Raw genomic sequence first — 27,050 nt, 5'->3', positions numbered from 1 at the left:
ATTCTTGGCACCTAACTCAGTTCTACTCTGAGGTGGGAGGCTCAATTCCAAGTCTATGAACAGGTTGGTAAGTAAATATCTAACTTTGTTCTGTTACTAATAATTTGAGATTGTGGTCCCCAGTTGTCCCGTCTGCAGCTTTTGAGTTTCCTGTGTCCCACCAGGTGTGTTAGTGACACTGCTTCGTCCCTTCTCTCTTGTCCCCACAGAATCATGTCAATCCAGCCATGGATTTTACCCAGACCCCTCCAGGAATGCTTGCACTTGACAACATGCTGTACCTGGCCAAGGTTCACCAGGACACCTATATAAGGGTGAGAGAACACGTGCTCTGTCCTTTTACAGGTTGGAATGCTCCTGTCCAGCATTTTGCTGATTTGTTTTTTGTTGCTGGGTACAATTCCACAGCTGGCAGCTCGGTTACTGATCCTTTCGAGTGCTACTTGATTGGGGGAGGGGAAGGGGTGGTGGTGGGCACAATATCCAACATCCAACCTCCACTTTCCAAAATCATCTGCACTACAGGAGCCTCAGCAATTACCCGTTTAGTCCAGAAATACTGAGCAGAACTGTACAGGTCTTCTGTTAGAAAATGAGCATGTGTCAACACATTGTTTACAGGGACAGAGAGAGATTGTAGAACTGAGGTATAGAGATCTGACACATGAATCTCAAAACATAAGTTATGCAGTTACAGCAAGTGATTAGGAATGTAAATGAAATGTTGTAGTTTCTTGCAAAACAAATGGAATAGGAAGTAGATGAGTTTTATTACAGTTGTGCAGGGCATTACTGTGTTAGAGTAATTGTGTTAGAAGCAAATCAGAGAGCTTCACTCAACTGATTACTGGGATGAGGGATATGATGAGGAAACAATGGACAAGTTGGTCCTATATCCATTTGACTTTAATGTAACTACTCAGAGCAGCAGGAGGCTGTTCAACCCCTCAAGCCTGCTCTGCCATTTTATACAATCTTGGCTGATCTCCTCATTAATTGCTGGATGAAAAATAAATGAAGATCCAGTTCATGTTGCTGAAATTGCTGTTCACAATATACCCAGCAGTGAAGGGAAGAATAGTTCCAGTGGTTCAGAGCTTCAGGGGGAAACATAAACTCCAGCTTCTTTTAACATTTGGTGCTGCCTTGACTGCATTGGGAGGTTATCCTTGTCCTGTTCATTGGTGCGTGATGTTTGACCACAGATTGTCCTCGAGAACAGCAGTCGAGAGGATAAACACGAATGTCCCTTTGGCCGCAGCAGCATTGAGCTCACCAAGATGTTGTGCGAGATCCTGCAAGTCGGAGAGCTGCGTAAGTTTTGATATGCAGAATCAACAGATTTATAAAAAGCCAGTCTATACTGCAGTCTCAACAAACAACTTGCTTTTTGTGTAATGCCTTTATCAGCAACAGATAATCCCAAGACATTGTTGCTGCTGCTCAGTCCTGGAAATCTCTGCCTAGCAACACCTTGAATGTACCTGCACCATGTTTTTTGCAGTTGAATTCACCATCACCTTCTTGAGGGTACTTGGAGAGGGGGAGGATGGGAAATAAATGATGGCCTTGCCAGCAATACCCGCAGCCCAAGAATGTTCTTTCTTTGACTTTAAATAAATAATTGCTTGGTTACACAGGGCCTCGCTAAAAAGAGGGAACTGCGCTTTCCTTTCTGAAGTTGGTTTCCTTTTGATTTCAAACCCTGTTGATTGCAAGATAAAAAAAATTAATCTTTAGTGATATTTACATTTTTAAATAAACTTGTGGAAAATGGGCAAATACCTGTGGAGTTTGTTGACAGAAAATCTTGTTTGGGAAATGGGTTCTAGATGGCTTTATAGAAGAGGAAAATGGACTAGAGGATTTATTTTTTTTCTCTGTTCGCTGGTGGGATATGAGCATCATGGGTATAGCTGTCTTTAGTTGCCCATTTCAAATTGCACTTTAATTGATTGGTGCGCTGGGCCATTTCAGAGGGGAGTTGCATTAAGGTGCAGTCTCATGGCTCAGGAGTCATATGTAGGCTGGATCTGGTAAGGATAGCAGAGTTTTGTTTTTAAAGTACCAAATGAGATTTCTAAGACAATCAATGGTAGCTTTGTGGTCACTATTACTACAAATAGTTTTATATTCCAGATTTATTAAATTCCTCCAGCTGTTTTTTGAACCACTGTCTCCAGAGAATTAGACTGGGATTCTGGATTACTAATCCAATGACATCACTATTACCCATGATCCCCCAACCACCTCCACCACCATCAAAATTTGGAGTTAAAATGGTGTCAATGCTGCTGATGGTGAGAAGGCCTAATAGGGTCTAAATATTGTAGGGAGATTGTGGAGAATAATCTTAAATTCAAGATAGGGTTAGGAAACTGTGTAGTTCAAGCCAGAACTGGGCAATAGAGAAGTAGGATTTCAGGTGGGATCTGCTATAAACTTTTTAAACAAGTTGAAACTTGTAAAGATAGATGATTATATTAACAAATTAATGGAACAGTCAAAACTGGTCTCTTCAAACTCTCTACTAATTTTAGGTCATCCTCCTGTGTTTGGGCTTCTCAATTTTATGATTCATGCCCCTTAGCTTTCCTGTGTTGGCAAAACTGTCAGAAATGGGAGTGGGATTTCTGTCTCCTAGTCCTTGTGCTCCTTATCAAAGCTCTCTACGAGTTGACCCAACTCCCTGAAAATCTAAATCTCCATGTCTTCCATCCCTTGGGGTGAATTTTGTTCTCTTCCATCCAGACTTCAACCTTGAAGTTCAGCAAAGTGCAATGATCTTCAAAAACCTTAGGAAGGTTAGTGGAATGGCAAGGTGTGATTTCATATGAATTAGTTTAAAGCAGTTCATTTTGCGAGGACAAAATGAAGAATGGAATTATGTAGTCTTAACATTTTCTTTGAATGACCTTTGTGCAACACAACTTGTTAATTAAAATACCCACTACTTTAACAGGAGGTTAGTGATTCAACCGTTGAGAGCACATCAGTAGAAGCCTCAGCCATTTAGAATTGTTGTTTAAAGAGAAAAGAAGAGAAAATGTAATAAAGAATAAGGATGAGTTTTATAGTCTTTCTAGCCTGCTCTAACATTTAGTCAGTTCATGACTGATCTCTTCCATTTACCTGCCTTTGTTACATACCCCTTACTTAAGTAAAGAATTGTCTCAAGTTGATCCCTAGCATCCACAGCTTTAAGAAGAAAAGAGCAACAGAGAGACAAATATAGATTGATATGACTATTTGGCTTTTCTTCCTGAATGGCTAGGCTCTAATTTTAAGGGGTCTTTTTTTGACTCCTTGTTCTTGATCCCCTCACGATAAGAAATCATTTCACTGCATTTTCTTCTTCTATGATTTTCTGCCCAAAGACTAGTCCAGCCCGAAAGTCATGCCCATCTCGGCTAAGGCAAGGAGACCGATCCTGAATCTACTCCAGCCGGCCAGGATTTGAACCCTGTGCAATTGACACCAATCTGATCTGTGTCTAACATGCAGCCAACTGGCTTGTAGACTGTAGAAGGAAAGGATGACCAGTGAGATAAGCATAGTTTTGAAGACTCTTGTGGTTGGGCAGAGGTGAGGAATGAGTTGACTTTGGACGCAATGTGGAGGAACTTGCCTTCAATAGTATGAAAGTGCAGGAAGAGGCAGAGCATTTATGGAAATGCGCTGGAATTCAGGAAGAGCACAAGAAGGGAGAGTTCCTAGCAGCACTGACCAGCAGAAGAACTAAAATACCTCAAAGTTTGGAGAGGAAGAAGGGAAGTTGGAGTTGAGCGAGTTGTATGTCAACCATTTATATAAGCTCAATATGAGGACATGCAACATTACTCCATGTTTATTTTAATTTGGAAGTTACAAACAGAGTAAGAATATGCTGCATAAAATCATTGAATGATTTAAGTTATCTTGGTGTCTAATTGTTGATATTTTGTGGATGCAGCTAATGAGGGCTGCAATGAGTACCATCCCATGTTCTTCACCCATGACCGAGCTTTTGAAGAGTTCTTCTGCATCTGCATCCAGCTGCTCAACAAGACATGGAAGGAGATGAGGGCGACATCGGAAGACTTTAACAAGGTTAGAGAATGTTGCCTGTCTAACCCTGGTAGACAGTTCATTAAATCCAAGCAAAGCAGGACTACGTGGAGTGTAGTTTGGCAGTAGCTTAAACCCATCCTGCTCTAGGACTTTGTTATAGTAATGAGTCATTCTGTCCTGATAAAGTCATAGAGCAACCCGGAAACAGACACTTTGGTCAGACTCGTCCATGCCGACCAGATATCCTAAATTAATCTAGTCCTATTTGCCAGCACTTGGCCCATATCACTCTAAACCATTCCTATTTATATACCCATCCAGATGCCTTTTAAATGTTGTCATCGTACCAGCCTCCACCACTTCCTCTGGCAAATCATTCTATGCACACAAAAAGTTGCTCCCAGGTCTCTTTTATATCTTTCCCCTCTCACCCTAAGGTTGCCCTCTAGTTCTGGACTCCCCCACCCCAGGGAAGAGACTTTGTCTATTTACCCTATCCATGCTCCTCATGATTTTATAAACCCCTATAAGGTCACCCCTCAGCCTCCGACTTACTGGATGGTTTATCAGGTCAATGATTCATTGTGCCCTGCAACAAAGGATGTATTGAATTCCTACTCAAAGAACTGCTCCTTATAATTCTGATTTGTTGAGCATAGAGTGATTGTCCATATGGAATGACTTCAGCATGTTGTGGATCAACAAACGGTAAGCAACAAGAAGTTGAATTTATTTAGTACATTTGACAAAGAAAAATATTGCAGGGTGCTACCTAGGAACTTAATCAGAGAAAAATTCATATTGGGCCAGAGATATTAGGACTGGTGACCAAAAGCTTGGTCAAATTGGGAGCTTTCAAGAAGCATCTGACAGAGGGAAAAGTGACAAATTTTGAGATGTAAAAAATGAATGTCAGCATTTAAGGCTTGGTATCTGAAGGAGTGGTCACTATGGTGGAGCACAGAGAGTAGGATGTACACAATCAGCTAGGGTTCTTAGGTTGTAATGTCACAGTCATGTCATGATATTATTTCTGGGGTTGGCCATAATAACCTACTTTTGATTTAAATTGCATACTAATATTTATCAACTAGCCTCCTACACCAACACTAGGTACTCTGAGATTCGGTACCCCAAAGAGAGTGTGGACCTCCAGAAGAAGATCATATCAACAAGAACCACCACCACTGCACAGCTTACATAAATCAGTGTGGGAAGCATTCATTCAGAAGGCTGTGGGGTCAATTCTTGAGCATGCTACCTAAGACTGATCTGCTGCTACAGTACCAAGGGAATGTTACAATGTTGAAACGTTTAACTAAGGCACCATCTGCTCTCTGAGATGAATGTAAATGATCCTGTGCCACTATTTGAAGAAGAGCAGGAGGAGTCTCCTTAGTGTCCTGAGCAATATTTATCTATCGGTCAACATCACCCAAATAGATTCTATGGTTGTTATCATTTGCTGATTGTGGGAGTTGCTGTGCAACAATTAGGCTGTAAGATATAGGAGCAGAAATAGGCCATTCAGCCCATTGATTCTGCTGTGCCATTTAATGAGATCATGGCTGAACCAATCATCCTCCACTTTCCTGCCTTTTCCCCAGAGCCTCAATTCCCTTACTGATTAAAACTCAATCTCAGCTGTGAATATACTTAATATACTTATTACCCTCTGAGAGTAGAAATTTGTCCGTATCTCTGTCTGAAAAGGATAACCAGATTATACATTCTGGTCCCAAGACTCTCCCACAAGGGAAACAGCCTCAGCATCTATCCTGTCAAGCTGCCTAAGAATCTTGTATATTTCAATAAGGTCTAACCTCTAATGAGTACAATCTCCATCTACTCAACCTCTCCTCATAAGAAAATCCCTCCATTCCTGTGATCAATCTAGTTAACCTTCTGTGCACTGCCTCCAATGTCTTCCCTTAGCTAAGAGGACCAAAACTGTTCACTGTATTTTAAATGTACCTTGTGCAGTTTGAGCAAGATTTCCCTATTATTGTACTCCATTTTCTTTGAAATAAAGGCCAACATTCCATTTGCCTTTCCTGGTACCTGCTGACTTGGATACTAGCTTTTTGTAGTTTATGCACAAAGATTCCCAAATCCCTCTGTGCTGCAGCTTTCTGCAGTCTTTCTTCACTTAAATAACATATTCAGCAGCTCTGTTCTTTCTGCCAAAGTGCATAACCTCTCAAATTCCTACATTATATTATTGTACGAACTTAACCCATCTACATCCCTCTGTAGACTTTGCACCATCCTCACATTTGGCTGCTAACTTACTCATTTGCAAATTTGGCGATAGTACATTTCAAATTGACTTCCTTGTTCGCAAGTAAGATAAAGGAAAAGCCAAAGATGTTTTACCAGTATATAAAGATCAAAAGAATAGTTAAGGAAAAAATGGAACCTATCAAAGAAAATGAAGGGAACTTGTGTGAAGACAGAGGATGTGGGAAGAATTTTAAATGAATTTTTTGACTGCACGTTCACAAAGGAAAAGATATGGGTTTGGTAATCCAAGAGGAGCAGTGTGAAATTTTGGACCAAATAGCCATAACAAGAAAGAAAATATTAGAGGAGTTGGAATCTTTGAAAGTGGAAACGTTGTCATCCCAGAAGGATTGTTCCCTAGGATGTTGAAGGAGGTAATGGAAGAAATAGCAGATTATTATCCAATCTTCAGCAGACACAGGTGAGGTGCCAGAGGACTGGAGGAATCCAAATGTGGTTCTGTTGTTAAAAAGGGTACAAAGGGAATGCCAACCAGTTACAGGCCAGTCAGTCTTACTTCGGTGGTGGTCAAGTTGTTAGAATCAATGCTGAGAGGTCACATAAGTTGTCACTTAGAAAGGTGTGGACTAGTCAGGGCTAGTCAGCATGTTAAGGGAGGGTCATGCATAACAAATTTGATCAGTTCTTTGAGGAAGTGACAAGGAGAGAATTGATGAGGGAGTGCATTGGATGTTGTCGAGATGGATTTAGTGTAACGCATTTCACAAAGTCCCACATGGCAGTCTGTTCACAAAATAAAAGCCCATGGGATACAGGGTAATGTGTTGAATTGCATCCAAAGTTGGCTCAGTAAGAGGAAACAAAGGGTGATGGTTGATGGCTGCCGTTGCGAATAGAAAGCTGTTTCAAGTGATGTTCCGCAGGACATGACGTTGAGACCCCTGCAGTTTATTTTATACATTAATGATTTGGACATGAAGGTTGGGGTTATAAATGGAAAATTTGCAGATGACACAAAAGTTGGCCGTGTGTGGAGGTTAGCTGTCAGCTCCAAAATGATCAGGATCGGTTGGTGGAATGGGCAGGAAAATGGCAGATGGAGTTCAACTCTGATAAGTGTGAGGTAATGTGTTTGAGGAGGCCAAGCAGTAAAAGGGAACACTCAATAAACAGGAATGTACTGAGAGGGGTAGATGAAATGAGAAGTCTTGGCACATAAGTGCATAGATCCCTAACAGTAGCGGTTTAGGCAGATAAGGTTGTAAAAAAGACACATGGAATACTCTCCTTCATTGACAGAGATATAGTATACAAAAGTAGAGACATAATGATGAAAGTATATGAGATACTGGAGAGGCCACAACTGGAGTATTGTGTGCAGTTCTAGTCAGGAGAGAGTGTAAAGAACGTTGACTTGAATGTTGCTGGGGCTGGAGAATTGTAGCTATGAGGAGAGATTAGGGAAATTGGGTTTGTTTTCCATGGAACAGGGAAGGCTGAGGGATGATATGTTTGAGGTACACAACGTTGTGAGGGATAGAGATAGAGTAGACAGGAGGAACCCGTTTCCCTTGGCAGAGAGTTCAAAAGCCAGGAATCATAGATTCAAGCTAAGGATTGGGGGGATGTGAGGAAAGTCTTTTTTGTGCAGAGGGTGGTGGATGTCTGTAATTTGCTGCCTGAGTTGGTGATAGAAATAAAGACCCAAAACTGTTACGACAAGTACTTGGATCCACACATGCTATAAGCTGTAGGGCTGTGTGTGGGAAGATGGGATTAGAAAGGACATCTGGGTATCTTTGGGTTGGCATGGACAAGATGGGCCAAATGGCTCCCACTCTATGACTCTATGTCCTGAAGTTGTGGAAGGTTCAAGGCACTTGCTGCCCAGCTTTCTTTGTCTGGATTTAGTTTAGAATCCAATCCTGAATCACTGATATTGCAAATATCTGTCATTAGAGTGTACTTGAAATGAATTCTTGTGAAGGCTGGGACCGTAATGTGTGAGCTGCCAATTAGTTTTTAGCAGAAAGACAATTGATCCGTTCTGGCCTCTTGTCTTTGTTGGGTTCCCTTGACAACCCAAAATCACAGGGTAACAGATAATTGCAGGGGACTCGAGGTACTGATTCTGCTGTCAAAGTGGCTGCCAGTCCCAGCTGTAACACTGAGGTTTATCTCCACTGTTTATAATTATGCCAGCATCAACATTTACTCAGAAACTAAACGCTTCCAAAACCAACAGCAAGCCTTTTTAATCCCCCGCCCCCTCCTCTACTAATATTTCCAGTATTTCCCTCCCCATGCTGGGATATGTTTCCACTCTGTCCAGTAACTTGCTGAAGAGGTTAGTCTGAAACAAGTCATAACAGTGATGGGGCAAGCATAGAGGACACTTGCAGCAGAGCCTGTGTCTATTCTGACCAACTGGCCATGTTCCAGCAAGCACCATTTGATACTGATCAGGAAACAGAATATCGGTTTCCAGTTCCTTTCTCTGTCTCTCCACTCTCAGCCCAAAACCCAAGGGTATTGTGACCAACCACCATCACTCCTCTTAACAACTACCTGCATTATTATTAAAGTTCCCCTTCTTCATCTTTCTTCCAGTTTTTGTCAGTGATTTTAACCTGACTACTAATTACTGACCCTTCAGCGAATGGGAATAGTTCAGGTTGTAAGTTTGCTCGCTGAGCTGGAAGGTTTGTTCTCAAATTGCAATGTCTATTTTTTATTCGTTTGTGGAATGTGGGTCTCACTGGCTAGGACAGTATTTATTTCCCAACTCTAATTGTCCAGAGGGCAGTTAAGAGTTGAAAGCATTGCTGTGGATTTGGAGTCATATACAGACCACTCCATGTAAGGATGGTGGATTTCCTTTGCTAAAGGACACTAGCAAATCAGATTGTTTTTGGTGCACCTCCAACAACACCCAAGAAGCTTGACATCATCCAGGACAAAGCAGCCTGCTTGATTGACACCACATCCATAAACATCCACTCCCTCCATCACCGACGCTTAGTAGCAGCAGTGTGTATTATTTATAAGATGCAGTGCAGAAATTCACCAAAGATCCTCAGACAGCACCTTCCAAACCCACAACCACTTCTATCGAAAAGGACCGGGGCAGCAGATACGTGGGAACATCACCACCTGCCAGTTCCTTTACAAGCCACTCACCATCCTGACTTGGAAATAAATTGCTGTTCCTTCACTGTTGCAGAGTCAAAATCCTGAAATTCCTTCCCTAATGGCATTATGGGTCAACTCACATCAGGTGAACTGCAGTGGACTGGGGCGGCTCAGTGGTTAGTACTGCTGCCTCACAGCGCCAAGGACCCGGGTTCAATTCCCCCCTCGGGCGACTGTGCAAACTCCACACAGACATTCTCCCCATTTCGCAATGGGTTTCCCCCAGGTGCTTTAGATTCCTTCCACAGTCCAAAGATGTACAGGTTAGACAGATTGGCTGTACTAAATTGCCATCGTGTTCAGGGATGTACAGGTCAGGTGGATTAGCCATGGGAAATGCAGGGTTACTGGGAATGGGGTAAGTCCAAGTGGGATGCTCTTCAGTGGGTCGGTGTGGACTGAATGGGCTAAATAGCCCACTGGAGGGATTCTATGATTTGATAAACCATTGAGGCATGTGAAGTTAAGACAGGGAGTAAGGTGGAATGTCGAGCCAAAAGGTGGTAATGATGGCTCCAAGTCACACATCCTTTATCAAGGTAGTAGCGGACAGCTGTCTCAGACTCCAAATTCAAGTCTTCAGTATTTCAAGGTTTTATTTTTGTGTTTTGTTCTTGACCTCAGGATATGAGTACTTACTGCCTCTTGCCAGTTGTCCTGAAGGGAGGCTGGCTGGCCACCTTCAAGCAGCGGTTTGATCAGCTGAGCCATTTTGCAGGTACTTGGTATTAAAAATAAAATGCATAATGTGAATACATCTGACCAAGGGAAAACTGGTTTCCTTCCTGATCAGGTTTTTAGAAAATAACGAGGGGACCTATCACTTTCTTTTCCACCTTCCTCACCCTGTCAAACCATAATATCCAGCCCAGTGAGGGATGGTGGCTGTCTGCAATAGTGAAATTGCTACCAACTGTGATTTGTCTAGGCTGAAAAATGTGTTGCTGGAAAAGCGCAGCAGGTCAGGTAGCATCCAAGGAGCAGGAGAATCGACGTTTCGGGCATAAGCTCTTCTTCAGGAATCTGATTTGTCTAGGCCCTTACCATTTGGTTAATTCACAACGACATGGAACCAGGAATTAACCATTTAGCCCCATGAGCCTATCCCATCACTCAATGAGATCATTGCTGATCCAAGCCTTAACTTCACAAGTCTTTACCTCATCTCTTAGATTTTTGGTATCCAAAGGTTTTATCAAACTTTAATTTAATTAATAATTACAAGAATCAGTTCATGTTTGCAGATGAGAATTCCGGATTTCTATTATCCTTTGTGTGTGGAAAAAAATTCTTTATTCCACTGCAATAAGTTCTGGCTCTATTTTCCTTTTCAGACTGCTCCCTAATCCTAGACTCCTTAACCATTGGAAATAGTTTCCCTGTATCTGTCTATCTGTTTTCCCTAAATTTTAACACTTTTTTTTAAAAAATCAAACCGTCCCTTAACCTTCTAAATTTAGTTTGTTTTATTTTCCTTTCTGGCTTAACCGTTGGAGTGCAAGTTCTGTACTAAAAACAGAACGTGCTGGAGAGACTCAGCAGGTCTGGCAGCATCTGTGGAGAGAAAGCAAAGTTAACATTTTACAATCTAATGACACTTCTTCAGAACTGTTCATAGCTTGAAAAGGGTGGTATATGTGCTGAAGATTGAGAGGAGGGGGGAGTAAATAGAGTGAGCATATAGGCAAAGATAGGGCCAGCGAGAGACAATGACAGTTCAACGGACAAAGGGATGGATGATGGTTTGTTAGAGACAAAGAAAAACTGATACAGGGGACCATAAGGAGGTGAAAATATGGTGCAAGTACTGTTCTGGGAAACACATGCTGCACTTCCTCCAAGACCAATATCCTAATTTCTTGGGCCCAGATCTACTCCAGGTGTGGTCCAACCAGAGCTTTGTGTTCCTATACCAAATACCCTTCTTCCTTGTATTTCAGTCCTCTGGAAAAGTCTATCATTATGTGATTCACACCTTGGAAACAGTAAAGGGAGGGAGTGAAAGGATTTTTAAAAAAAATCTGCCTCGCCTATCTCCAGTAAAGATTCATTAAAATGCCCTTTTTGTGATGTCAGTTCGTTCATTTATTTCTGAAATGGGTTTGTTCACACAAAACATTGGATGTTGTCAATGAAAAATCCATATACTGTAGCCTTCCAGGAAATGCCATGTCCCAAAATCTTGTGCTGAAGATCACTGAGCAGCAGATTCAGTGAAGCAAGTGTTAATGGGGGAGAGATGGAGTGAGATTTCACAGTTCATTGAGCTCTTTGCCACACCCCACTTTGGACGGTATCATTCCTGCTCAGCATATACTCCGCAGCAGTGTTTGAGTGGTTATTTATTCACTCTTCAGACAGTTTTCAGCTTGGAGATGGAGGCCAGCCCTGGTGAGTATCTTGGCTTTCCTGTAGTGTTTTAGGAATTAGATTTCTTTCGATGTTGAGATGGTTTTCATTTTTTAAAATCTTTTAAACCATATTCTCTCTCTCCTCTGTTTCTGTCTGCTTGCCTCTTTTTCTCTCTCTCTCTCTCTTCTGCAATCTTCCCACAGCACTCCCTCTTTCTTTGCTTTATTTTCCCTCAATGCTTCTTCCTGTGCTGTTTGGAATGAGCAATCTATTTTATCGGTTTATAACTGAATCGGGATTAGATTAGGTAAATGGTGAAGTAAATCTGCATTATTAACTGTTCAAATGTTTGTTTTTGAGAACAATTTGTTGCCTCTCTAGTCAGAGTCTGTGTTATACACCTATCTCTCTCTCTCTCTCTCTCTCTCTCTCACACACACACACACACACACACACACACACACACACACACACACACACACACACCCTTTTACTTTATCATTTCTTCCTTCCTCGATCTTTAGTGTCGTATAAGTTGCTTGCGATTGCACTATCATATTTTCCCATGGTACAATGCTGTGCATACAGTAATCCTGATTTGTTTTACCATCTCTAATGCTGGCAGGCCTTTAGCAATGAGGTTTGTAAGACTAGTAACTGCTGTAAATGAGTTAGGGTTTGACAGCGCATGTTGCTGCAGTCCCTTTTATCAATGCTCTCCTGCTGCCGGATCTCTCAGTAGTGCCTTCACCAGGTGCCAACAATATTTCAGCATCAATGCTACTTGGATGTAATTACTACTATAAGTGTTCACTGTAACTTAGTGCCAGGGTTGTCAGGATTCTTTGCAGTTGTCATGGAAACAAAGATGCAGCTGTGTTGTAAGTAGGGCAGCACTGCTGTATTGTCACCCTTCCCATTTGCTCCTTGTCTGAATTTGAAGTAACATAGTTCACGATCTAAACTCCCTAACCAGCTCTGAGAGACCAGGACTCTTGCAACTGCAATGTGCTTCAACACAGGACTATCAGAGCATTCATACTTCCCTCGAGACTAATGGTGTTGACAAAAACAATGAGTGGGTAAAACGAGAGATGGAGATTTTAAAGAACAATATCACCTTGGATCCTGCGCCTAAATTGTTGACCGTGGTCTCCAAATTTAACACTCTTACGTGTTGATTTTTAGGGGGGGTCAGTTTGTGTATTTCCCCATCCGTTTTCACAAAAGTGACAGTATTATAAGATTTCAATCCCAATGTGTCTTTGAGACATAGAGTCATACAGAATGCACACTTCAGTCCAACTCGTCCAAGTTTCCCAAACTAAACTAGTCTCATTTGCCTGCATTTGGCCCAAATCCCTCTAAATCTTTCCTGTTCATTTACATGTTCAAATGTCTTTTAAATGTTATAACTGTACCTGCATCTACTACTTCCTCTGACAGTTAATTCTGCGTACTAACTACCCTCAGGTCCCTTTTCTCCTTTCACCTTAAAAGTATGCCTCCTAGAAGGATGTTGCCAGGGTTGGAGGGTTTAAACTATAGGGAGAGGCTGAATAAGCTGGGGCTATTTTCCCTGGAGTATTGGAGGCTGAGGGGTGACGTTATAGAGGTTTATAAAATCATGAGTGGTATTGATAGGGTGAATAGTCCTGAAGAAGGGCTCATGCCCGAAACGTCGATTCCCCTGCTCCTTGGATGCTGCCTGACCTGCTGCGCTTTTCCAGCAACACATTTTCAGCTCTGAATAGTCAATGTCTTTTGCCCAGGGTAGGGGAGTCAAAAACTAGAGAGCATAGGTTTCAGGTGAGAGGAAAAAGACTTAATAGGGACCTGAGGGGCAACTTGTTCACGTAGAGGATGGTGCATGTGTGGAATGAGTTGCCAGAGGAAGTGGTGAAGGCTGATACAATTCCAACATTTAAAGGCATCTGGATGGGTATATGAATAGGAAGAGTTTAGAGGGATATAGGCCAAATGATGGCAAATGGGGCTAGATTTATGGATGGCACGGTGGCTTAATGGTTAGCACTGCTGCCTCAGCGCCAGGGACCCAAGTTTGATTCCAGCCTTGGGTGACTGTCCGTGTGGAGTTTGCACGTTCTCCCCGTGTCTGTGTGGGTTTCCTCCAGGTGCTCCAGTTTCCTCCCACAGTCATAAAAGATGTGCATGTTAGGTGAATTAGCCATATTAAATTGCCCATAGTGTTCAGGGAAGTGTAGATTAGGTGCATTAGTTAGGGGTAAATGTAAAGTACTGGGTAGGGGATTGGGTCTGGGTGGGTTACTCTTAAGAGGGTCAGTGTAGATTTGTTGGGCCAAATGACCTGTTTCCACACTGTAGGGATTCTATGATAGATTAATTTCGGATTTCTGGTCAGCATGGACAAATTGGACTGAAGGGCCTATTTCCTTGCTGTACCTCTATGACTCTGAATTATGAGCTCACTCCCCTAGGCAAAAGAGCTTTGCTATTCACCTCATTCTGACACATACCATAAACAGAAATGAGCATAAATTATGCAAAAAAATCCCAGCAGATTCAGTGTACGCTTCTGAGCCAGTTAGAATATTTCCTGGAATCTTTAAGGAATTAATGATCAAAGAAGGAATAAAGGGTAAGCTGGCAGCCTAACACGCATTGAAGGCTTTCAAAACGATTCTGTGAATATTTAAATAGTTCTCATATTTTGGAGAGCAGTCAGCATGGTCTTGGATATAATTGACTATATTTTAGATGTCTGATAGATTTTGATGGATTATCTTGATTTTGAGACTAATATTTTTCAACAAGCGGTTTTAATGCTGTATAACAATTACCACAGAGCACAAGCAACACTCTCCCATCGAACCAGGGCATGCACCGCGAGTTGCTTTTTCTGTTTTCTGAGATTCAGCAGTGGGAGCCCTGCTGTGACACAGGCTGCTTTCTTCACTGACTGTGCCACAAAACGCTCTTAGCAACAGTGAAACAGCTGAGAGACACCCACACATGGAGCAAACCCTGCCAACAGTACTTCAAAGACAGAGTTTCCCTGCGGCAGGTTTCCAGAATATCACCATGAAATCTGATTGCAGGCATATTCCCTTTTGTTGCCGTTGCTATGTAGTCGTAACACACTGTCATTGTGCACTTTACAGTGTTTGAACCTTGTGTAATAGCGTGAGAGGTTACTAGGTGGCTTGTAAACAGCCCTGCTTGCTCGTCCTGGTGAGTGCTACTACATTGAGAAATTATGTTGTGATTGTCCACATGGATATGTTTCTGATGCTGTCAAAGGGTAGGCATTTCATGAGTTCAACTCACATTGTATGTCTGAGGTAGGGAGGAGGAAATAGTGCTTGTTTAAGAGTCGATTCTTCTGGTTCTGTAGCTGTTGTATGTTTTAATCATACCAGTGATTACTCTGTATTCTGGGTACCTTAAGAGAAAGGATGGAGATTGTGAGGTAGAGCAGTTGGGGACAATAAAGGTTTTGGAATGGGTAAGCCATGGTTCATGGGGATGTGGGGAATCAGGATGCACAGGTTGTGTGAGGGTACAACTAGCTCAGAATGGGATTTGTGATCAGGAATTGATCAGTTGACAATCATAATGTTTGTGGTGTACTTGTGAACAGTCAGATGAGGCGTGTGGAGGTGATTGTGAATGGGCAGAATGAGGACAATGGGGAGTATGAATAGATAAAATGATGGCATAACTTAGTGAAAGCAGTAACAATTGTAGGCCAAATAATGGACATGCACGGGTGACTGGGAATCAGATGACTGAGAAGAATGATAATTGGTCACTGGAGAGCAGAGAGTAGCAATGTAGTTTGTATGTACACTTGAAGGGAGTAATGGGAAAATTCGGAGGCAGCTTGACTAATGTCAGTGCTTTTACCAAGTTTGGATAAGGTGAAGGGTGTGCTTTCTATGCTATTACATTATCATTGTCTAACACAGAGGAAATTGAAAACAATTATTCTTGTTTACTTTCAAACATCAAAGTTCTTATTTTTGTTGAAAGTGCATTCTCTAGTTGTGGGTATCACTGTCAAGGGCACTCTTTGTTTCCCATTCCAAGTTGCTGTCACAGATATTGGTTGACTTTCTGTGAAACCTTTTTACAGTCCATTTTTTTGGAGTGGTGAAGGGGCTCCCCAACAGTGTTAGGGAGGGAGTTGCAGGTTTCTGATTCAGCGATGTTAATATATTTCCATGGTGGTATCGTGTATAAATTGGACTGCTTGTTTCTTTTCCAGCAGACTGTTTTGTTCACATTAATAGGAAAGACCCTAGCAGATGCGGGCTGGTATTTTGAACTTGTTTGTAGGGAAGCGAGCTTAGTCAGCACTTGTATCTTATGCGTATAAAGAAATTCTGTCTATTAAAGTACTGTGTACGATCATGTTTGTAATGCTACAAAATGGTGCAAACACTACAAGTAACCGGAACTGAAAAATTATGCATATCAAGAAAGAATGAACATGCTGGACTTTGTTATAGAAAGAGATGGCTGAGGGGGTTGCCCAACAGATCATTGTCAATTGAGAAGTGGCTGAGGTAGTTGGTTAGCTCACCAAGCTGTGGGTTATCATGCAGACGTTTTGTTACCATACTGGGTAACATCATCAGTGTGACTTCTGTGAAGCATTGTTGTTCTGTCCCACTTGGTTTTTTATGTGGGTCCGGTCTATTGAGATGAGTGTGACTTCCAGGTCTTCTCTACAGTGGTTTGTACACTGGATCTATCTCTGTGTGTCTGTTAATGGTCTTTTTGGTTGAAAACCAGCCTTCTCTCACATGCCTTTGGTTGGCCTGTCCTAAGATAGTAACTTTGACTTAATCTAATTGAATGCCCTCTTGATCTGTGAGTACGGAGATGAAAGAGAGTGGATCATGTCGTTTAGTGGTCATTTGGTGTTCATGAAGTCAGATGGCTAGTTTTCTACCTGTTTGTCTGATGTAGTGCTTATTGCAGTTATTGCACGGGATTTTGTATGCCACGTTGGTCATGCATGCTGTGGGTACGGGGTCCTTAGTCCTGGTAAGTAGCTGGTGTAGTGTGGCTGCTGGTGTGCCACCATAATACGTAGTGGTTGTCACTAGTAGAAGTGACTTGTCAGGGTACATGTGGAACATATATTTCCACACCGAAATTAGAAGACGTAAGTGTAAGATCCTAATGAATCCAATGAGGAATTCAGGAGAATCTTACTCAGCGTTTGGAGTATACCACATTGGCGTTGTTCAGGCAAATAACTTAAATGCTTTTTGGGAGATAGTAGACATATAAGAGATTAAAGGATTTTCAGAGTTTCCTCTTTTAAAAATGACAGGTGGAACCCAGGTGCAGACGTCTTACCCCTGTTTCTTGCAAATTCCATTTCTACTGGGAGGAGAAAGGAAATAGGGATGCAGTTATGTGTGAGGGAAAATCAGACTCAGTGGGGCCATTTGAATTCTCTGCTGGGTGCAAACATACCCCATTTTTCTGTAGCAAAGATGTTGTCGCACAGTTAGGGAGTTACATGCTTTTACAGTACATGTCGTGCTGTTGAAGGGTGAAGAAGATTTTAAGAACTGTTGAGCTGTGAAATTATTTAAATCCCCAGCTCTTTGAAGATGTAAAAAGCCTACCTGTGTCAGAAGTTTAAAAAATATCTGCTTTAATAGTTACATTACCCTAAGGGCTGTTTATGAAGCTTGTGTGCTTTCCACAACCTGTCATTAATTACCAGGAGTATTGATGGTTATGGTTTGGTTGAATGGGTGGAAAAGTCGCAAATGGAATTCAATCTGAAGAAGACCAAGATTATGCATTTGAGGAGGCAAACGAAGCACGGGGATACATAGTAAATGGGAGGTCTGTGAGAGTGGTTAGATTTTGGAGTGCAGGACAGGTAGGTAAGGTGATAAAGAAGATACACGGATGTTTTCCATCATGGGGTGATGTATTGAAGACAAAATCAAGGATATAGTGCTGGTTAGGGCCCAGCTGGAAGTTTTGTGTACAGTTCTCATCATCACATTACAGGTAGGACAGAATTGCCCCAGACACCGTACAGTACAAGAATGCTGCCAGCATTTGAAAATTGCAGGTACGAGGGAGGTTAAGTCGACTAAAGTTGCTTTCTTTAGAACAGAGAAGGCCAAGGGATTACTTAGTTGAGATGTTTGGATGAAGGGCTTGGATGGAGTGGACAACCTGTTTCTCCTTGCAGAGAGGTAAATAACCACCAGGCACAGAATTAAGGTAATTGGTGAAAGGATTTGAGGGTACAGGAGAAAAAGCTTATTCACCCACAGGGTGGTGTCTTGAATTTGCTTACCATTTCAGTGGTTGAGGCAGAAATCCTCAATATGTTAGCCAATTTATTCAGCTGGCACAGAGCTGGTGGGCTGAATGGCATCCTCATAATGGTCTAACGTTTCCATGGTTCAATCAACAGGAATTTGTATTTATAAAGAAATAGAACATGGGATATAAAAGTTGGACTTTGATGAATGGGAGTCTTTTTTTAATTTAGTGAAAGCAGTAATAGATGTTTAGATCTTTATTTCATCTCAACATGGTCCTTGAGGTCTGCCCATGTTGGATACTATGAGTTGACTTGGAGGGTGTAAAGGCCAAATGTGATGGGTCAGTTGACATCATTGGCATTGCAGTCGGCAAGAGGAGGGCGTGCGTTGGCATGGAATGGGTGAGGTCTAGAGAGAATACAATGTAAGGACTCAACTGGAGCAAAGTTGCAAAGATCTGAGGTGTGTCTTTTAACCAGTTTTCCTTAGCACTCAGCAACCCCTAAGGTTACCTCCAATCTATGTCCTCAGGTGGGCCTGCCTCTATCCCATAACTGCCTAGGCCCCAAACAAAAAACAAATAACTGTGGATGCTGGAAATGAGAAACACAAACAGAAGTCTTTGGAGAAACTCAGCATGTCAGGCAGCACCTGAGGAAAGAAAGCAGAGTTGAGATTTTGGGTCCAGTAACCCTTCTTCAGAACAATGTTCAGCAAACTGGGACATTTCCCGACTCTGACTACCCATCTCGGGATCAGAAATCTAAGACAGAGGAATATTAGAATATGCTAACTGACTTAGGTGAAATAGTAATGAAGGGTGGCCGGGGTGAAGCATAAATATTATTATGGACCACTTGTGCTGAATGACTTGTTTCTGTGGCTGTCTGCTTTATGTAATAATTAGCTGCAACAGCAAGTGACTGGAGGATTATCTCCTATTTGTTTGCTGTTGCAGGTTGTCCGGGTAACACGTGCCACTTAGCCATACAATGGTGCAAAGAAGGTTATAAAAGTTACCAGGCTATGCGTTTTTCTTCACTGCAGATCTCATCTCCCTGTCTCACTGTCTCACTGTAGGTCATGCAGGTGGTGCGTGAACAAATAACAAGGTCCCTGAGCACGAAGCCAAACTCTCTGGATCAGTTCAAGAGTAAAGCCCGTTGCCTGAGTTACTCCGAGATCCTGAGACTCCGACAGTCTGAGAGGATGAGCCAGGATGACTTCCAGTCACCGCCGATTGTGTAAGTGACTGCTTTCCTTGGTCTTCCCCCACATTCGGTGTAAGTGGTAGAGGGCAGTTTTTATCCTCTACTTTCCTTTGCTTCCCCCCAGTGAAGGCCAGGCTTCCTGAGCACTAAGCAGCCCTGGTATCAGTTTGGTTCATTTAACAGCCACCTTGCTTCTTGAATTGGAAAACTGCCATCCCCAACCCACTCCCAAATTCCATCACTCAAACAAGGCTGACTTCCATTTTCTAAAAATATACTTTTAAACATGCTACCTAGTTAAAGACTTGAATTGTACAGTACTTCCAGTAAAGTCCTATTTGGACTGTCAAGGTGGGTAAATTTACAAGTGACACTCTGCGATGTCGGAGTACAGTTGTGGTTTGACAGGATATTGAAAGTATAAATCTCAGGACAAAGCTATTACCTGAGGGATTCTGCATTGTTTTCACTCTCTGTCAGAATGCTGGCAGGAGGATATCATCTATTGTCATTCCCCATTATCGCCATTGCGCCTCCCTCAGTAAATAGTCCTGGAGCTTGAAATGTACCAGTTTGCAACATCTGGTCAAAGATAACTTCTTGTGCTGGAAGACCAGCAAGATTCAGGCAAATGAGAGAGTATCATTCACAAAGTTGATAGCCCTTCAGATGCAGTTGATGTTTGTCTCGATGTGCAGACCAGGGAACAGCCCTTAGAGCACAGACTCCCGTGGCACAGTATCGTCAGGATCATTCTCGAACGAAACCACTTGCTCTACACCTTCTTTACAAAGAGGTTGTCAACAGCCTCTTCCTCACAACTGTCACCTGGAAGATAGTGTGTAGTGGCAGTTCCAACTGGGCATGTCGGAAGGATCTGATTATGAAATTCCTTCTCACCACCAATCATGCTGTATCTTTGCCAGAACTTACAGAAAAGAATAAAACATTCTGCCAAATAATTTTGACAGTCTGCACAAGGAACCATCCAACAGGATCCGCCCTTTCCTTGGGTGCTGACCATTATCTTGTTGCTGAGGAAACTTTCCTGCATTAATTTTATTACAAGGGAAAGATGGTGTGGCCAGAGAGTTCTTTGGTAATGTGGCCAGATCTGTTCACCAAGAACAGATCGAGCTTCAACAAGTAATGACACTTGGCATTTCTTTAACAAAGCTTCACATATGGTGAATGCAGCCATACAGGAAAGTGGCTGTCAGGGCGAGGATAATGATGGCTACATTTCACCTCTCTCTTCTCCCATCTAGGGATTTGTATACTGTGCCCCTGAACATACAGTCCATTATCCATCTGGAGAGATGAAAAGAGAGGGAGAGAGAGAGAATTTGAGTGATACATTGAGGCAGTGCTGCAATACCAAGGCAGTGGTCCTATAATTGAGATGTGGATTAGCCTACCTTAGTTCATGTATATGTTACAGATCCCATGATGTCCTATCCTAACTGCAGCAGAAATTAGCAAACAAAGGTGGGCGGCACGGTGGCACAGTGGTTAGCACTGCTGCCTCACAGTGCCAGAGACCCGGGTTCAATTCCCGACTCAGGCGACTGACTGTGTGGAGTTTGCACATTCTCCCAGTGTCTGCGTGGGTTTCCTCCGGGCGCTCTGGTTTCCTCCCACAGTCCAAAGATGTGCAGGTCAGGTGAACTGGCCATGCTAAATTGCCCTTAGTGTTGGGTAAATGTAGGGGAATGGGTGAGTTGCGCTTCGGCGGGTTGGAGTGGACTTGTTGGGCCGAAGGGCCTGTTTCCACACTGTAAGTAATCTAATCTAATCTAGAGGTCAGCCTTGGTCGCCACCTAAATACCCACAGAACCCAGCCAAACACTTCAACCATTGAACTTGGTCATCTGAGGATATTCAACAATATTTGAAGAAAAACAAGGGGTTCTTCTTCACCTGTACAATCAGGAAACTGAGAAAGTAAATATTTCTGCATCTCCTTGATGCTTATGGAATACTTGTGTATGCAATATGGCTGCTGTCTGTCCATTAACAGACACTGCACTGTAAAGTGTACTCAAATATTTTTGAAAAAGGTTTTGTAGAACTGCTACTCTTTCGGATTTCATGTTATGCAACAGTGCATTTGACACATGATGCATTTTTCAGGTTTGGGTTCAACGTTCCTCTAAATGGCATGAATGCACAGCAATGCCACAGTTTAGAATGTACTATGGCTGGCCACAAACAGGCTGGGCATAGGTATTTCAATCAACCAGCTCAGACTGGTTGCGATAGACCTCCAATACAGGTAGGACTTTGAACCCAGATCTTCTGGTCCTAAGGCAGGGACATACCAGCAGACCACAGGACTTTTCTATGATGATGTCTGCAGCAATCTTAAATTGGCTGCAAGGTTTAATGAGCCATACAAGTTTGAGGGAAGTTAGGGACCATTGGTCTCTTTGTTTGAGGTTGATTCTCAGTGTCATATCTTCATTGTTTCTAATGGAATTAATAAAGGAAGCTCTTTTTAACATTGACCTTATTGGGTTCTTCTCCAGCCAACATCTTTCAATCAGTCCCATACCTCTGAGGATAGATATTTGTAAAAATATTATATTTGTAAAAATATTTTGTTACTTGATGTATATTTTTTCCAATATGCAATGGAGCAAGACTTTTCCTCTGGGTGTTGCAGTGATGACATCTGTGAGTTGTTCCACGTCCCCTAATCTGAACTTTTCTGTTCCAGTGAGCTGCGAGAAAAGATCCAGCCTGAGGTGATGGAGCTCATTAAACAGCAGCGTCTGAACAGATTGTGTGAAGGCACTAGCTTCCGCAAAATCAGCAACCGTAGGCGCCAAGGTACGAGTGTGTTTGTTTATCTGCAGTTGGTTAGCACACTGCATTCTGGGGTTAAAGCCTAATTTGCGTGTGAGTGTTGTACAAGTGAATCGGTTATTGGTTGATTATGTGGTGTGGTACCCTGACCTTCTGTATATTTCTCCCTGTGCAATCTTCATTCAGAGAACTTGGCCTTGCACTTTGAAGAACGTTTCCTCAGATCTGCCACTCCCTGGCAGTCTCTTTCTGATCCCTCTTTTTCTCTTTCTTTCTTTCTTCTATTTTTCACACTTTTTCTTGCTGCTCCCTCTGTGTCTTAAGTCCCTTGCCTGACTCTGCCACTGTGTGGTGTCTGTTTTGATTTCCTTTTTTTTAACCAGGTTCCAGCTAACATCTGGAGGAGGGAGTGTGTTACCATTTCTCCAGATGTGAGCTAAGGCAATGAGAAGCTCCTAGAAATACACAATTAATGCTTTTGCGCCTACACTGTCCTCCTGTCCAGCAGCAATGGAGCCCTGGCTTTTCGCCATCCAACTGACACTGAATCTGCCCACCCTGGATGTTATCCTGGGCATTCTCTAGTTGCAGGTCACTTCTACAAAATGGCAGGTGGTGACGGAGTGCAGCTCAAGGTGGATATCCTTCACACAGGCCTTGTTGCCAGGTGCCCCCCAGAGTCACCGCATATCCTTTCATTTTCCTCCACTCGTGACAGCCCATGCCCATTGCTTTTATTCCTCCCCTTCATGTGAACACAGAGCTTCTTGCCTTGCTTCTCGGGCCCCAGCATTATCATCGAACATGATCAGCAGGGATGCCTGAGACCCAACTGACTGAGTGAAGACGTAATGATATATTAATTAGGGGTTAATTGGGTTTGAATGTTTGTGTAAATATGGGGAGCTAGCAATCAGTGGGGTGAGTGTTTTTGTGGAGTGCGGCTGGCTAAAATACAGCTCTGATGCAGAAGTGTGGCCTTGAATTCTGTTTAAATATAGTTAGTGTTATACCCAAACTATACAGTCCCCCCATTGAGGCTATGGTCAGTCATAGAGTCCCTACAGTGTGGAAACAGGTCCTTCGGTCCAACAAGACCCTCCAAACAGACGCATTCGCCTAACCTATTTTCACCCTGACTAATGCACCTAATCTACACATCCCTGAACACTATGGGCAATTTAGCATGACCAATTCACCTGACCTTCACATCTTTTGGATTGTGGGAGGAAACCGGAGCACCCGGAGAAAACCCACACAGACACGGGGAGAATGTGCAAACTCCACACAGACAATCACCCAAGGCTGTCGCCGTGCTGTCAGTGGTGATCACTGCTAATAGCTCCCTCTTATTGTAGCCTTCCATGCCCTCCCATCTGTACAGTTGACCTCTTTTATACTTTAGCTTTCCCATTATTGTCCTTGTCCCCACCTCAACACATGCTTCTGGGCATTCCCCCCCCCCCCCCCCCAGGGCTGACTGCTCTGTAGCACCTGACTGACTTTGTCCGACAACCCAGTATTAAGCAGACCCCTGACTGCTGACCTTGCAGCTTACAGTGGACATCACCAGTACTAGGTGTGGCCTGGCTGCTGAGTGTCTCTCTAGAGTTTCACCAAACCCTTTCACATTGCTGTACATAGACAGCCTGTTTCACTGGGTTTCCCCTCATGGACACCCAGCACATAGATCTCTGCCTTTAATGTTGGCCCTTGGCACACCCCACCCCCAACCTCCTGACCCCGACCTCAACCTTGACCTGACACTGACAGTCCATGATTCCCAATGTGACCCCACAGGATTGACTGTAGTCCCCTCCCTGGATTGTGTTCAAACATATTCCCTGACTGTGATGACCTCGAGTGAATGAGTGACTGTGGACAAGACCCTGGCCTATGTGCGGACTGCACTCTTGAGTGATAGTAGATTTCCACCACCAACACACCTATCCCACCCCCCACTTCCTCCACCTGGATGGAGTCCCACCCCCTATGTACTTTCACACAGGACTGCTTGGCTCATGCGGGTGTAGACATGAGATTGATGTAGCACTGTGCCATACAGCAAGGTACCCAGTCCCTGGACTGATCAGTACTGACAAGCAGCTGGCTCTGCGGCTGCGCTAAACTGGCAAATCTGCTTTGGCAGTATTGAGTATTCAGGCTCTGGCTGAGGTGCCAATGCACTAAAAGGTACCACAAGCTGAGCAAGGCAGGGGTCCACGTAGCTACTAAATGAGTGAGTGCTAATACAGCAAATGAGCTGAGATGCAGCCTGGGACAGGCTGTGAGCTGGCTGCCTCTCGCTGTAAGCAATGTGTATTTACAGAAGCACGGTACAGAAGAGGCCTTTTGACCCATTGAGTCGACTCCAACTAAAATATTCTGAAGTTGCAGCAAGCCCACTTTCCATCATTTTCAAGTGCTCACCCTAGTGTTTTTTTTTAATAGTTGTGAGGTTTCCTGCCTCAATGACCTTGCCAGGCAGAGTATTCCAGATTCTCATCACCTTCTGGGTGAAAACATTTTAAAAGCCCTTTAAACCTCCCAAATTTCACCCTTAAAGTTATGCCCCTGTTCTTGATCCTTATTGACTAAGAGAAACAGCTGCTTCCTATCCACTCAGTCCATGCCCCTCAGAATCTTATATACCTGAACAGATTCCCTCTCAGCTCTCTATGCTCTAAAGCAAACAACCTAAGCTTATCCAGCCTCTCTTCATAGATAAACTGCTCCATCGCAAGGAACACTTTAGTGAATCTCCTTTGCAACCCCTCCAATGCAATCACATCTTTTCTCCAGTGGTAACCAGAACTGCACACAGTACTCCCAGCCTTGGCCTAAGCAAAGGTTTTTCTTTTGGCATGGTTCCAACTTAACCTCCCTACTCTTAAAATCTGTGCCATGACATGATAAATGTCCCATGTGCCTTATTAGTGACCCTTTTAACCTGCCCTGCCACCTTCAAGGAGCTATAGACAGGTACACAAGTTCCTTCTGTTCCTCTCGGGTTCCTAATGCCCTGCCAATAATTGCATACTCTTGTGCCCTGTTACTTCTTCTGAAATCATGTCGTGTGGTTAAATTCCATCTACCACTGATCTGCCCATCTGACCAATCCATCCATATCTTCCTGTAACCTCCATCCTCCATGTAAACCACCCTGCCAATCCTCGTGTCATCCGTAAGTGTGCTTATCATCGCTTGCCTGCCCGACCCCCCCCCCGCCCCCAACGTTCTCTTCTATATTTTTCATACATATCGCAAACAATAAGGGACTTAGTATTGTTCCCTATGATGCAACACTGGACAGCGGCCTCCAGTCACACAAACAACCTTGCACCACCTGCCTCAAAGCCAAGTTACCCTGGATCCTATGTGCTTTTACCTTCTTATCAGTCTCCCATTTGAATGCTAATTCTGGTGCACCCCAAAGTGCGGTTTTAAAGTAGACATGTATCCTGTAAGTGGATTGGAGATATGCCACAAAGGTTCTTTATGGCTGGGAGGTGTCAGATGTCAATAATGGCAGATGATAGATGTGTGCAACTGTTACCCCCGGAGTGTACCCTGAGGTGTTGTTACCTAATGTCCAAGATGCTGGTCCGCAGGAAAAGTGGCAAGCTAGTGTTGGCAAGTACCCACTCTGACTTATTGTCAGCGATTGTTGACATCTAGTTTCCTTGTGATGGGATAGGAAGCTTCATTTTGATGAGGTGAGATTCGGTGTAAATAAGACTGTAAACCAGGAATTACTCTCCCCTTTATAGGCATGTTGCTGCTGCCGAGATAGAATCTCCTCTTAACGCCTGGAAAATGCAGCCAGTTGTCCTTGATAACAAGAAGGACCTTGCTGGATGTTTCACATGATTTGCGCAGAATTCTTGCTGAAGTCCATGCTGTTCAGGCCTCTATAAGATTCTGGCTACAATTACTGAATTTATTTTGTATCATGCTCAGTTTGTGATATGAGGTAATCTGCATAATACAACCAAATATACACTGCATAATAGTTGGTATTGTTCGATGTACATTGTTACTGTATAGTACACCTTTGTTTGTCAAGGAGGGAATTATGTACTAATGTTTGTCACGTGTGTGTGATTACTGTTAGTGCAATACTCATGCGTATAGTTACTGGTTAGTGCTGTACTTTCACCTCCGCTTTTCTTTCCTCTGTTCTTTTCCCAGATAAATTCTGGTATTGCCGACTGTCTCTCAATCACAAGGTGTTGCACTATGGTGATCTGGATGAGAATCCACAGGGTGAGGTGGCCTTTGAATCACTGCAGGAAAAAAGTAAGTAGGAGGGTTAATCAGTAAATTTGCAGAAGATATGAAAATTGCTGGATGGTAAAAAGGATAGCACCTGATTTACTGCAGAATATAGACAGACTAATCAGTGACAAATGGAATTCATCAAGGTAAGTGTGAGATAATGCACTTGGATGGGACAAAGAAGGCAAGGGAATACACGATGAACAGTATGTTGCGATAAGCATCGAGAATCAGAGGGACCTTGATATGGGTGTACACTCGTCCCTGATTAAGAAGGCATAGGAATACTGGTCTTTATTAGCTGAGGCAAAGTCTTTAAGAGCAGGGAAGTTATGCCGGAACTGTATATAATGTTGTTTATGCCACAGCCAGTGTATTGTGCAATTCTGGAATCCACATTATAGGACGGATGAAATTTCACTGGAGAGGGTGTAGAGGAGACTTACCAAGATATTGTCAGGCTGGAGAGTTTCAGTTATGAAGACAGATTGGACAGACTGGGGTTATTTTTCTCTAAGTAGATCAACCTTTTCGAGAGACATGATTTCCCTTTCACAAAACCATGCTCACTATCCCCAATCAGTTCTTGCCCCTCCAAATGCATGTAAATCCTATCTTTCAAAAT

General features: G+C 43.0%; 1 protein-coding gene across 5 annotated transcripts in view; it reads left to right on the top strand.

The window, feature by feature from the left end:
- The window catches only part of LOC122559944 (engulfment and cell motility protein 2), a 174,214-nt gene that overhangs the window by 121,163 nt on the left and 26,001 nt on the right, over positions 1-27,050 (top strand). For all 5 annotated transcript variants that reach the window (XM_087994988.1, XM_087994986.1, XM_087994987.1 and 2 more), the window contains 6 exons: positions 210-314; positions 1,206-1,314; positions 3,953-4,089; positions 19,209-19,372; positions 22,059-22,171; positions 26,339-26,446. In XM_087994988.1, the coding sequence (XP_087851114.1) occupies positions 210-314; positions 1,206-1,314; positions 3,953-4,089; positions 19,209-19,372; positions 22,059-22,171; positions 26,339-26,446 (736 nt within the window). The remainder of the gene's footprint in view (positions 1-209; positions 315-1,205; positions 1,315-3,952; positions 4,090-19,208; positions 19,373-22,058; positions 22,172-26,338; positions 26,447-27,050) is intronic.

The sequence above is a fragment of the Chiloscyllium plagiosum genome, unplaced genomic scaffold (genome assembly GCF_037043375.1).
Source record: "Chiloscyllium plagiosum isolate Xiang-an unplaced genomic scaffold, Cpla_swu_hap1 HiC_scaffold_15, whole genome shotgun sequence".
In the NCBI taxonomy this organism is placed as follows: domain Eukaryota; kingdom Metazoa; phylum Chordata; class Chondrichthyes; order Orectolobiformes; family Hemiscylliidae; genus Chiloscyllium; species Chiloscyllium plagiosum.
The sequence above is the reverse complement of the archived record's forward strand: the minus strand, read 5'-3'. Positions and strand labels throughout refer to the sequence as shown.